Source organism: Pipistrellus kuhlii, unplaced genomic scaffold (genome assembly GCF_014108245.1).
Source record: "Pipistrellus kuhlii isolate mPipKuh1 unplaced genomic scaffold, mPipKuh1.p scaffold_m20_p_7, whole genome shotgun sequence".
Lineage (NCBI taxonomy): Eukaryota > Metazoa > Chordata > Mammalia > Chiroptera > Vespertilionidae > Pipistrellus > Pipistrellus kuhlii.
Window position 1 is genome coordinate 39,098,044 of NW_023425573.1, and position 14,174 is coordinate 39,112,217.

A 14,174-nucleotide genomic window follows, 5' to 3' on the forward strand; every position below is an offset into this window, starting at 1 on the left:
CGCACATCTATCATTTTCTCCAATCCTAAGGGGGCAGGAGTCTGTATCTCCATCCCTTCGCACACACATGCCTCAGCTGTCCCAGTCAGGCGGTCCCCAAGTCCTGTATATTCTACTACCAAAAGCAGCTAGCTTCAACTTCTTATCTTCCATGGCTACATTGCTTAAACTTCAAGCACTTCTTTTTTTAGATTTCTTCCCTTCCCCCATTCCAACCTCTTTTCCCACTTAATAATCTCTAATAAATCTGACTCACAATTCAAATTACCTGGAATTAAATTCTCACAGATGTCAAAAAAAAAGGTAGGAAGAAGTAAAAATTGCCTTAAATTATTCATGGGAGTAAATCGAAGATGAGAGAGAGAGATAGTGAGAGCAAGAGAGAGACAGGGAGGAAGAGAGAAAGGAATACAGGAACTACCCTGTTTCCCCGAAAATAAGACAGTGTCTTATATTAAATTTTTCTCCCAAAGTTGCGCTAGGTCTTATTTTCAGGGAATGTCTTATCTTTCCATGCGCTAGGTCTTATTTTCGGAGGATGTCTTATTTTCAGGGAAGCAGGGTATTTTGGCCTGTCATGTGAAGATAACTGACATTTTGAGATACTTAATCTTTAGGCTTGCCATTTAACTTCTATACACAAATATTTTTAAAATATATTTTTATTGATATTTTACAAGAGGAAGGGAGAGAAACAGAGAGAGTTAGAAACATCGATCAGCTGCCTCCTGCACACTCCCTGCTGGGGATGTGCCTGCAACCAAGGTACATGCCCTTGACCGGAATCCAACCTGGGACCCTTGAGTCCACAGGCCGACGCTCTATCCACTGAGCCAAACCGGTTTCGGCCACAATGTTTCTATAGGGGGTTCTATTCTGAAAGGATTTCATTCACATTATGTGCAGATACTGTGTTCCCTAAAAGGCTCTTGTTACGTCACCTTCTGGTTTCAAGAGACTGATCTGTCATTTCCAATGTCACGACTCATAGTTTCTACTCATCCCTTAGCCCCGTGGTCGGCAAACTCCTTAGTCAACAGAACAAATAATAATACAACGACTGATATTTCTTTTGAGAGCTGAAAACCGACTTCTGCGCATGGGCCATGAAGTTTCAATCGCACTGTATATGCATGCCCGCACCTGGTATTTTGTGGGAGACCACACTCAAGGGGCCAAAGAGCCACATGTGGCTCACGAGCCGCAGTTTGCTGACCACTGCATTAGCCCATTATAGAAAAGAACAAGTCTTAATAGCCTCTCAATTCTGTATGTTTTTAATGAGTTTAACTGCAAACCAGGTACTGTGCCTATTAAGACAAACAGGACACAGCTCATCAATAATTAACAATTTAGTTAGGAGTGCAATAGTGAGAAAAGGATGGTAATTAACATATATATAGGGTATATTGTTACTAAAGCTACAATGAGCTGGAGAATCATGAGGAATACTTTATGCCCTTCTTAAGAGGTTAAGAAATGTCTTCTTTCCATTTTCCAGGAGGAAAGATGCACATACATGTTGATAAATGTTGGCACATAAAGACTTACAGTCGCCTGGCCAGCCTGGCTCAGTGGTTAAGCATCGATCTCTGAATCAGGAGGTCAAGGTTTGATTCCTGGTCAGGACACATATCCAAGCTGCGGGCTGGATTCCCAGTGTGGGGTTTGAAGGAGGCAGCTGTCAGTGGTTCTCTCTCATCATTGTTGTTTCTCTCTCTCTCCCTCTCCCTTCCTCTTTGAAATCAATTTAAAAAAAATACAACTTATAGTAGTAGATAGAGGTAGATCACTCTAAATGGGTGAAAAGGAAAAGAAAGAGGAGCCTTCATGAATTTACTCTTCATTTTCAACCCAGGGGAAAGGAGAGGTGGAGAGCAGGTGGTACAGGAAACTTGTCTGTAATGTAAAACTAGCTATGAACACTCCATAAAGGGGGCCTGTACCCATCCCTAAATCTCTTCCTAATGACACATTTTCCCTTCCTCTTCTTATGAGAAGTTCCCTTTCTCAGCTGTTGCAGCATTGTGGGGTATAGTGGGATGGGTTATAGGAACCAATAACCAGGCCTGGCTTCCCTGTAACAGCTTTTCCTGACTGTCTGAGCCACTATTTGCCAAAATCATAAGTGACAAAAATATTAATATGTTATTTCTGTAATATGCAAAGAGAGTACACACACACACACACACACACACACACACTAGAGGACCAGTGCATAAAAATCGTGCATTATGTCCCTCAGCCTGGCCTGCACCTTCTCCAATCTGGGACCCCTTGGGGGATGTCTGACTGCCCTTGAGGGATGTCTGACTGCCAGGTCTGCTGGCTCCTAACCACTTGCCTGCCTGCCTGCCTGATTACCCCTATCCACTTCTACCTGTTAGACTGATCACTCTCTAACCCCTCACCTGCTGGCCTGATTGACACCTAACTGCTCCCCTGCTGGCCTGATCATTCCCAACTGCCCTGCCCTGCTGGCCTGATCACCCCCAACTGCCCACCCCCAACTACCCTCCACTGCCAACCTGATTACTCCTAACTGCCCTCCCCTGCTGACCTGGTCGTCCCCAACTGCCCTCCCCTGCAGGCAGGCCTGGTTGTCCCCAACTGCCCTCCCCTGCCAGCCATCTTGTGGCAGCCATCTTGTGATGGCGTGATGCCACCTAGGCTTTTATTATATAGGATATATATCTGTGTGTGTGTGTGTGTTTGTGTGTGTGTTTTGCCTCCTCCTTTACCTTGACTTTCTCCCCAGATCCTCTTTACCATTCTCTGTAGTGCACAAAAAATAAGTCTAGTTGCCATTACTTCTTGTCAAAAGAGGAAACAGAAAAGTAACTTGATTAGTACAGAGTCTGGACTGGAGCCCAGCTCTTAAGAGATGTAAATTGGCACTCTTTTCACAAAGCTGCACTTTCATGCTGACTTCCACTCTTCCATTCAACCAGTTCAAAACACTGCCTACATCACATTCCCCTGACACATCTCTCACCTCAAATCTTCCTCTGGCTCCTCTCTCATCTCCACCAGCACTGAAATACTGAGGTTTATCTGCCTACCAACCTCTTTCCTCTCTAAAAACATTCTCCTGTTTGCTTCTCTCTCTCTCTCTCTCTCTCTCTCTCTCTCTCTCACACACACACACACACACACCATCATCATCATCATACTTGTCCTGCCTCACCTGAACTTTGCACACTGATTTTTTAAAATATATTTTATTGATTTTTCACAGAGAGGAAGCAAGAGAGGGATAGAGAGTTAGAAACATTGATAAGAGAGACATCGATTAGCTGCCTCTTGCACACCCCCTACTGGGGATGTGCCCGCAACCAAGTACATTGACCAGAATCGAACCCGGGACCTTTCAGCCTAGCCTGCAGGCAGACGCTCTATCCACTGAGCCAAACCGGTTTTTGGCTGCACACTGATTTCTATGGAGAGATCATGCCATGAAGTGCAGAGAAATTAGCTTAAAAAAAAAAAATCATGTTCAAATACCCATTTTGCCTCTCACAATCTGGGTGACCAGTCACACTACTTAACCTCTCTGTCTCACGTCTATCATCTGCAAATAGGGAATACTGCTCATTTATTGGGTTTTACACTGTGTAGCTGACATATGTAATGTAGTTAACACAGTGCCATGTACTATCAGGCATTTGATAAACACAGTTATTTACTATAAAAAATAGTATTTATCTCACCGGACTTATTCCTACATGCCTGACACCTAAAGTAGTTTCTCAAAATGTTAGTTCTACCCCTCCGCATCCTTGAAACAACTTCCTACTTCTTTCTAACAAAGATTCAGAAACTAGTTCCAACCCAACAAAGATTTCCCTAATTCAGATGCAGAAGTATTTGTAGATTTACTAAATTTTCACACAGACACACACTCCATACACCAATAACCCTTACTGAAAGCTACCCAGACATAAATCTTAAGTCCCTGTTAGAACATAATCACATTTCGCAGGTTCCCCGCCAAAGCCGTGTGAGATCGTGCGGACGGACCCCAGCGTGCCCTCCGGGTGGCAGCTGGGACCAGGCGCGCTGCGGTACCCCGGGCTCCGCGCCCAGCGCCGGGCGGGAACGGGAAGTGTGTGCACCAGGCACACCCTGAGGTGCGGGGAGGACACTCCACACGACGTCCCCTCAGTCTCAGGGGGTGACGCGCGTCGAGGCCACGCGGTGACGTGGTCTGGGCGGGTGACTGTGAACCTGTGTCAGTGTCACCGCGTGTGCCTGCCGGTCCCCGCGGCGGGTCGGCCGCGTGTCAGTGTCACCGCGTGTGCCTGCCGGAGCCGCACAACCGAAAGCACATCCGTGTGCGCGCCGCGACGTCGGAGCGCGAATGTGGATCCCCCTGAACCCGAGGGACCGGCGAAGGGCGACGCCGCGAACCCCCGCAGGGCTGTCCTGCAGGTGCTTACCTCTGCGGACGAGCAGGTGGACGCCCCTGGGCGCCGCCATGTTGGCGCGGGTCACGTGGCCGCGCGCTCCCCGCCCCGCCCGCCGGAGCCGTCCGGACGCAGCCCTGCGGGGCCAGGACCGCCCGGGGGAGCGCGCGTGCGCGCGGCGGCCTGACTGCGGGATCCCCGGCGGCGGCGGCGGCGGCGGAGGGGGTCCGGCCCGGGGCAGCGAGGTAACCCGCGGCCGCCCGCCCGAGCCCCGCTCCGGCCTCGAGAGGCGGGCTCCGGCCGCGGTTCGCGCGCCCGCGCTGCACCCGGCGTCCAGGTGGGATGGAAGAAGCCGGTCAGGTAAGCGTGGCATCCGGTCTTTGGTGCATCAACGTTGTGGTGCATGGAGACCTGAAGTTGGGAGGAAAAATAAATAAATAAAAGCACAATCGAGCGTTCACCTTAGCACTTTGCATTGTTTGTCACTTTAGTTGCGAATTCTTTCCCCGGATTCGGCTGAAAGGTAAATTTGGTTCAAAGTCGCCAGCTGCCCCTGGGCAGTCCGATAATCTACATTATTCAACGGAGACTCCAAGACAACACAGGATTTGTGTGCAGCTGCAAAGTCTGTTCCGGGTATGTGTGTAGGGGACTTCTCATTTCCCAAGGACACCCCCCCGCTTAGCTGTATTAACGGGAGACGTAAGCCTGAACTTGACTTTTAAGAATGAGAGCATGACGTCTGCCAATTGCGCTGCTGAAAGATGCAGCCTACAGAAGGCCAATGGTGAGGCAAGGAGGGAGCTGATGTGTCCCTGGTGATGACAGTGCCCGTTTGTCCCAAATTCACTTTTCCTCTTATTTGCGTTCTGGGGCAGATTCCATCCTGTCATGGACCAGGTGTCATTCATCTTGGTAGTCTGGTGCCCAGCAAAGAGCTGATATGCAAGGAGTATCTGGTGAAGGAATTGAACTCTCCATGGAACCTGCCAAACCAAGAATGTAACAGTTTCCCGGACTTTAAATGCAATAAAGATGGATAAGGATTTTTGGTAAATGTGTTTCCTAATTAATTTTTAACGATTTAATTTAATTATACACTCAGTGAAAAATCCGGACAATTCAGAAATTCAGATTAAAGGAAAAAGTGCAGTCCCCTTCCTCACCCTGTCTGCACTCCACTCTCCACATGCAACCCCCCTTCCCCCTAGTGTGCATCATTCCAGGCCTTTGAGAGGCAAATATCTGTCAATATTTTAAATGGATTCACAGACTTACTGTTGCAACTTGTTTTTTTCCATTCATCATAAACATCAAACCTCAGAACGCTTAGCTCAAGCTCATTCTTTTTAATGACTACATAGTTCTGATATTTTTTACTTTTAAAGAGAGTGAATTTTGGCCCTGGCAGGTGTGGCTCAGTCTGTTGGAGCTTTGTTCTGTACACCAAAAGGTCACAGGTTGGATTCCCTGTCAGGACACTTATCCAGGTTGTGGGTTCCATCCTGTCTGCCATGCAGGAGGCAACTGATTGATGTTTCACTCTCACATCAATGTTTCTCTGTGTGTGTCTCTCCCTCACTGCCTCCCTCCCTCTCTCAAATGTCCTTGGGTGAGGATTTTAAAAAAAAAGAGAGAGAATGATTTTTTTTTTTTTTTTTGGCAGTTTGTTAGAGGACACATGCTGTACTCTTTGGTGATCCAGTTTTGGGTGCTTTGGGGTCCCCTTGAAAGACAAAGAGAAATCATGTTTTCCACTGAGGTAAATAAGATGTATGGGATGAGAATGAAAAGTACCCCTACACGTTACTTCAACACCCACCTTTTCCAAATCCAGATCCATTTCAGGGAGAGATCTTTTGATGATGGTAAACAAAGGAGCCTGAGAGTTAACAGGACACAGAGGCTCAGGAAGTGTGCAGAAAAAAGAAACCCAGGGTGCCTGGTGAAAGGTCAGAAGGCATTAAGCCCAATTTCAAACATCTGAAACAGAACACATGTTCACATGATGTAGTTCAGCCGACCTGGGGGAAACCATTGCACAATGTGTTCCCTGGCGACTACAAGAACAAGGAAAAGGAAACACTGTGAAGACTCAGGTGGTACCACCCTGGTGGAATCCCCAAGTAGGTCCGTATAGAACGTGGCTGTATAAGATAAGTGAGAAATGAAGCAGGTAGTAACTTGCATAGTTCATCCACAGATTCTTGATTCTGTTTCTTTCATGCCATATCGTTCTGCTACTATAGAAGGATTAAAAGCTGCCAGCATGTGTCCTCCTAAATCACCAATTTACGAGATATATGCATAGTGGCCAACAGGATAAAGAGCTAGACCACTGATAATCTGGGACCTCTTGCAATGCTAACATTCTGTGGTCCTGGCTTTCAGGATATTATGCTTTCATCTAGATGAGTAACCATTAGTGACTCACGACTCCATGTCTGCCCATCTTCCCACCAGTGAAATGAAAATTAGTTATATTGTGTTACCTCACTGATTTGAACTCCCTTCATTATTCAGACTTTGTACTTGGGTTTCCTGAGTAAAAGTTGAATAATTTTTCAAAACCAGGGTTCAAGAAATAAAGGATAATTTCTTAACACCTTAATTTTTTTGTGTCCAAAAATTCATTCTTCAATGGTAAAATATTTTTATTAATTGTGATTAATAATTGTTTTACAGGCCTTTTACCTTGGTTTTTAAAAGATCATGTCTTGCCCTAGCTGGTTTGGCTCAGTGCATAGAGCATTGGCCTGCGGACTGAAGGGTCTCAGGTTTGATTCCAGTCAAGGGCATGTACCTTGGTTTCAGGCACATCCCCAGTAGGGAATGTGCAGGAGGCAGCTGATTAATGCTTCTCTCTCCTTGATGTTTCTAACTTTCTAACCCTCTCCCTTCCTGTCTGTAAAAAAAACCAATAAAATATTTTAAAAAGAGATCATGTCTTATTAGAATCTTTTAAAAATATCTGTATCGTTTTTATAAAAGAAATATATCAAATAAATTCTGATTTTATATTTTTGAAGTCAGTCTTACCTTTCTCCTTCTACTTAATATTTTATTATAGATTTATACCATATAACTTTTTTCAAAAGTTGTATATATTTTGTGATAATATTTAAATTATTTTGGTCTCTGTAGAGTATTAAGTGAAATAAGCCAGGCAATGAAAGAAAAATATCACATGATCTCATTCATTTATGGAAAATAAAGAGCATTATAACCTGATGAACAAAAAGATAGATACAGAGGCAGTAAAGCATTGAACAGACTGTCAAATTACAGCAGGAAGGCTGGGGAGTGTTGGGGAAGGGGGGGGGGGAAATCAACAAAGAACTTGTATGCATGCATATAAGCACACCAATGGACACAAGGCACTGGGGAGTGGGCTGAGGGCATGGGACAGGAGGTAGGGGAGGCTGGGGAAAGGTCAATGGGGAAAAAAAGATATATGTACTACTATATGTAATATTTTAAACAATAAAAAAATAATAAATAAGTTAGAAAAAATAAATTATATCGGCCTCTGTAATGTATGTATTGAATTTGTAATTCACATTTATATTTTTAAATGCCCTAGGGGATTATGTGACATGAAATCCTTTAAAAACAAATTTTGCTTTGTAATACATTTTATAACTTGTTTTACAAGTTTAAATTTTAAGTACTCATTAGGATTACTTATAGTGCAAGATACTTAAAAACATAGTAAGGTACTTACATATCTATAGAAGAAAATTGTTATTTATGAACATGTAAAACTGACTGAAAAAAAATGTGGTGTTTTTTACTGGGCACAGAGCAGATTCTATGTATTCCAGCCTTCATTTACCATTGCTGAGCTTGCCATCAGTTTGGCCATCTGAATCAGAAAAAGTAGCTTTTTTAAATTTGATTTCAGGATCCTTTCTTAGCATTTTACGCTATAGCTTGAGAAGAGTATTTCCAAAACTGCCCTCTAGTTTGTCAAATTTTAGTATGAGGAAATACTTTTATTTACTTACATGTCTTAAGTCAAATATTCTTTCTAGGAACTAAGAGTTCTGCATAAATATAATCTGCATACAACAGGGACCCCTCTTTGTAGCTGAGCGGACCCCTTTAAAGTTAGGGCCTGGCTTCAAATGATTATACGTTCAAAGCAAAAAGTTTCTAGGGCATTCTTTTAGCCAACTTGCATGCAGAATGTCATTTCCAATAGCGGTCATTTGAGACAATAAGGATATGTTACTGGTAATCTAGGGATGTCCTTAGAAAAAAAGTGTATAAATGCTCCATGTTTGTTTTGTTTTAGGAAAACTAATGCTATACCACGGCAGTTGTGAAATCATGTGGATATCTTTCCTGGATTTGTGGTTGCCTAGAAGGACCCCTGCCTGATAAAGGGCATAGGGGATTTAGTTGTATGTGACCCTCATGTCCCTCCCATTTTTTGTCCAATGACATTTTCTCAAGTGAACGTTAAGTCCCACTCCCTCCTAACAAGATTGCTCTACTTGAGCCCCTCCTGTATTGAAATCAGAAGATTTCAGGGATCTATAGCCTAATGCATAGACCTAATCCAAATTGACAGTCTGTCATGTAAGCAGAGTGGAATGGGACCAGACAGGGCTAACCTTGTCCCAAGGGAGTCGTTCTCAGGACCAGCCTGGCTCATTTATTTTTTCAAGCTGTCTTATATATTATGAGGGGTTGTAAGGCAGAAATCATGCTGCAACAACAGCCTAGTCACTGTTGGAGCAGTTGCCCACCTGGAATGGTTGGCAGGGATCGAGGGAGGGAAGGTATGGGAAGGTTATTGGGAAAAGGAGGTGGATGGTCCCAAACACTGCTTGCTTTAGTCGGAGATGGCTTGGAAACTGTACAGGCTTGAAGGTCAAGGCTTCCCTGACCTCATCTCTTGGAACTGGCTCTGCGGGAAGCTGGATTAAAGCAGAAGTGTGCATTTGCCCCATGAAATTTAAATAAGAATGAATACCATTAGCGACTGCCATCTATTCTCCGTTAGTAATCCCTGGGAAAGTAGCACCTGCTTATATACTTCTGGAGAATGAAGAACCTATTCAGAGTAAGGAAGAACGGCAGAAAGTTTCCAAAAGATGCTAGTGATCAATCAGCCAATCAATAAATAACTTAAGTGCCCACACTAGGCTCCAAGGAGATATGATACTATTTTTGTTGGAACTAGTATGAACTAATTGGAAAACTCAAACTGATATGCTCATAAGATTGCCCATAGAGAAAAACTGAATACCCTTGAGGCAAAAACTGCATAGCAGCAATGCCAGGAGGGGGGGCGGGGGGTCACAGATTCTATCTCTGGCTGCTGAGAACTGAGAAAAATGCTTAACTCTAATTATATAAGTTCCCAGGAAATTGTACCTGTTTAATCTCCTCTACTTTCTGCAGAGATGAAGGTGAGAGAAAGGGAAATGTGTTTTTTGTTTTTTTTTAAGCATCTTCCATACATACTTACAAAAGAAGAGAAAGGAAAAGGCTCTCTCTTATTGGAATTATTTTTAAAGTGTTTTGGTTTTTCTTTTCTGTTTACACATGTCTGTAATATGTGCTCTTTAAAACATTTTGCCATGGCTGGGTGGTTCAGTGGATTGGAACTTCATCCCTTACACCCAAAGGTTGTGGGTTCAATTCCTGATCAGAGCACATACCTAGGTGACAGGTTTGATTCCTGGTCAGAGCACATAGGTGAGGCAAAAAGATCAATGTTTCTCTCGTCGATGTTTCTCTTTCCCTTTCTCTAGAATCTATAAAAACATATCCTCGGGTGAGGATTTAAAAAACACACAAACGTTTAAAAAATACTGAAATATATAATACAAAAATACAGGCTCCCCCCTCTACCCCCCCAAAAAAAAGCTCCCTCCAGACAATCACTATTCACAAGTTGATGTATATTTATCCAGATTTTTTAAATACATATACCATTTGTTGGACTTTCTAAGGGAAGGTATCTCTTTTTACCATGCCCAGTGATATATCTGTGTAAGATAAAAGAGAGCAGACAAACCACATGCAAAAGGGCATGTCTTTATTGCATTCTACTGTGCATTCTCTTTTTTATTTGCCTTCACTCTGCATTTGTTTATCTTCTGTAATTGTTTCTAGCCTTCTGTAATATTATTGATTGTACTGTGTATATGGGTTGTTTTTTCTTCTTCTTTTCCCTCTTGAAGTGATGGTACATTCCTAGTTAACGTCTCCTATTTGTCCATCTTTATTTTTTAAAAATATATTTTATTGATTTTTTACAGAGAGGAAGGGAGAGGGACAGAGAGAAACATTGATGAGAGAGAAACATCAATCATTTGCCTCCAGCACACGCCCCTGCACACCCCCACTGGGGATGTGACCGCAACCAAGGTTCATGTCCCTGACCAGAATCGAACCTGGGACCCTTGAGTCCGCAGGCCGATGCTCTATCCACTGAGCCAAACTGGTTTTGGCCATCCTTGTTTATTCTTTGGCTGGATTTCTGGCTCTGTGTTTGCTCTTTAATTCTTAGTACGTGTGAGTAAAATAGATGGTTTTGTAAGATTGTATGAGACCGGTTCATAGAGAAAGAAGTTTGACCATTAAAGTCAGTGTTTGAAAATATTTGTGATTTTATTTCCTGCCTATCAGCATGAACCAATACTCCTTGGTCAGTTAACAGTTATGCCAAATACACTTCAGTAAGAATATCCAAAGTGGAGATTATGAAATAACAAGAGATTTATGAATAGAAAAAGTACACTAGCTGCATGCCCCTCTCTCCCCTCCCACACTCCATCTTCACTCCCCAAACTGGCTGACAGACAAAGCAGTAGTGCATTTCTTAACTTCTTCTGCTCGCCTCTCACTGCACACATTCTATATTCTATACTCAAGACTGAAAATGTTGAAACAATCAAGAGGGCAGATGCTGCCTCGACCTCTCTCCCCATTGAGCTGAGCTCCTCTGTGCTTACCCATCCACTTTAGCCCAGAGAATAACCTGTCTGGAGAGCATTCTCCTGGAGCACACACAAGCATCACTGAATTTTCTTTTGCTTGATAAAGGATAAAGGAAGAAAAGCAGCAGCTGCTCTAGTAGCAGACAGCAAACAAGCTTCACTGTGGTGGTCCCACAGCCTTCACAAAGGGGATTCAAGAGAGCTAGGCAAACAAACTGTACAGCCCAAGACTTCCACACAGATTCACCTGCCAAAGTTATTAATTAAAAATCTAAAGAACTGTCCAGGTGAACTGAGAGTCTAACCAAAGCACATTTTCCAACTGGCTTTTTATTAAGTTGGAAGAGAATACAGTTAGTTGAAGGACTGGAAGGAGTTTCAAAGATCACCTAATCCAACTCTAACTCCACACCTTCCAATTTTAAGATACAGGTAACCCCAGAAAGATCGTAGAAAAGATTCATCCCTGTTCCAGTCTGTGTACAAAATAACACTGCAGATCTTAAAAAACATTTTTACAGGATATTTATAAGGCACTTCGTGTAGCATCTTATGCACAACAGCTCTTCAGATACTCATATGCCCCACATTAAATATATTTTGATTTTTTACAGACAGGAAGGGAGAGAGATAGAGAGCTAGAAACATCGATGAGAAACATCGACCAGCTGCTGGGGATGTGCCCGCAACCAATGCACATGCCCCTGACCGGAATCGAACCCGAGACCCCTCAGTCCGCAGACCTACGCTCCACCACTGGGCCAAACCGGTTTCGGCCAGTGATTCTTATTATTGACGTTTCTATCTCTCTCTCCCTCTCTGAAATCAATAAAAATATATATTTTTTAAAAGCATGCAAATGAATTATACTGTTTGGGGTAAAATCTTAGCTCTGCCACTTACTATGTAAACTTGAGAGAAATAACTTCACTTGATCATACCTTGCGCACCACAGGGTTATGAAAACTGAGATGACTGATGCAAGTGCTTAACAGATAGTAAGCACTCAGTGGATGTTAGTGACAATTTAATCTTGCTCAATCTTCAGTGAGCTCTTCTAGTTTGAAGATTCATTTCTGAATTTCTGAGGAATTATCCTCTCATTCTTTGAAAATATCCTGTTTGCCTTTCCACTCTAAAATGAAAATAAGCAGGTTACCAGACTTCCCACATTGATTTATCTCCTCTCTCATAATTTCTCTCTTTTTGATCTTCTGGGAAATTTCTTCAGCTTTATTACCCTACATTTCTGCTGCTTGAATTAGAAAAATAATTTTAAATTTCCAAGAACTCTTTCTTATTGATTGTTCCTTTTTCATAGTTTTTTTTTTATATATGCAATATCTTTTCTTTCTAATTTTTATTTTGAAAACTTAGAAAAGTTGAATCATACAGTGAACACTTCTATATATCTTCCACCTACATTCAGTAATTTAAAAAAGATTGTCACATTTACTTTTTTTCTGTAGATATGTTTGTGCATATATGTATGTACATATGTGTATATATATCCCTCCTACACAAATATTTTTTTTCTGGACCATTTGAATATACTTTGTAGAGGTCAGGACTCTGACCCTAAATACTTAAAACATGTGATGCAGAGGAATAAAGACATTTTTTAATCTACACAATCACAGTATCACAACTATGAAAATTAACAAAATTCCATGTCATCTAACATAAAGTCCATATTCAGATTTCTCTATTATCTCAAATGTGTGCAAAACCTACCAAAATGTGAAGTGCTATACATACCCTTCACTCAAGAGATTCCATCACTATTTTGCATATATACTTACACAAGAATGGGACCTAGACATGATGCTCGTACGAGAAGATAGAAAACCCAAATGTGCTTTAATATAGGCTTGGGTTAAACACAGGGAGCTCAAACTATGGAATATCAAACTACGAAATACTATTAGAACGAAGGTGTTTGGAATTGAAGTGTTCTAATATCCTATCTAATAAAGAGGGAATATGCTAATTGTCTGCCCTGCCCTCAAAGAGGCAATGCCCACAGCCAATGAGGGGATATGCTAATTGACTGTCACACCCCCAAAGATGGCAGTGCCCACACCCACAAGATGGTGGCGCCCAGTCCCCTCAGCCTTGCTTGGGCAGCAGGCGCCTGACTCTGGAGTCCCCCAGTCCCCTCAGCCTTGCTTGGGCAGCAGGCGCCTGACTCTGGAGTCCCCCAGTCCCCTCAGCCCCACAGCTGCCCAGGACCGGCCCGAGGTGCAGGCAAGCCTCGGATGGCAGCTGCCTAGCTGCTCAGGGCTGCCCTAGGCTCAAGTAACCAGAGCCAGCTGAGGCTTGCGCTGTCGGCAATGGCAACAGCAGAGGTGTGATGGGGCATTGCCTTCCCGATTGCTAGGTTGCCTCCTGCCCCTGAAGGCTCCTGGACTGTAAGAAGGGGCAGGCCGTGGTGAGGGACCTCCCTCCAGTGCATGATTTTCATGCACCAGGCCTCTAGTTACATAATAAATAGTGCTTACAGTGGAAGAATACTCAATCCCACCTAACAGTGGTTCTTAAGGGTGATTTTGCCTTTCAGAGGACGTATGGCAATGTCTGGAGACATGTTTGGTTATTACAACTGGAGGTAGCACTACTGGCATCAGTGAGTAGAGGTCAGGGATGCTGTTAACCAGGTCACAATACACAGGTCAGCCTGCTCAACTAAGAATGGCCTGCCCCAAGATGTCTATAGTGCCGAGACTGGGAAACCCTGCTATAGAGCACTGAATGGTAAAATTTGAGAAAAGTAAGACTAAAGGAATAAACCAAGTCATGTGCACAGGCCTAA

General features: G+C 43.2%; 2 protein-coding genes across 2 annotated transcripts in view; one reads left to right on the top strand and one right to left on the bottom strand.

Moving 5' to 3' along the window:
* Window positions 1-4,794, bottom strand: part of METAP1D (methionyl aminopeptidase type 1D, mitochondrial) — a 72,037-nt gene extending 67,243 nt beyond the window's left edge. Inside the window, 3 exon segments of the mRNA XM_036421907.2 lie at window positions 4,440-4,507; window positions 4,509-4,731; window positions 4,734-4,794. Coding sequence (XP_036277800.1) covers window positions 4,440-4,507; window positions 4,509-4,731; window positions 4,734-4,779 — 337 coding nt within the window. The 5' untranslated portion in view covers window positions 4,780-4,794.
* SLC25A12 (solute carrier family 25 member 12) overlaps window positions 4,607-14,174 on the top strand; it is a 149,638-nt gene continuing 140,070 nt past the window's right edge. The window contains exon 1 of the mRNA XM_036421891.2: window positions 4,607-4,766. Coding sequence (XP_036277784.1) covers window positions 4,749-4,766 — 18 coding nt within the window. The 5' untranslated portion in view covers window positions 4,607-4,748. The remainder of the gene's footprint in view (window positions 4,767-14,174) is intronic.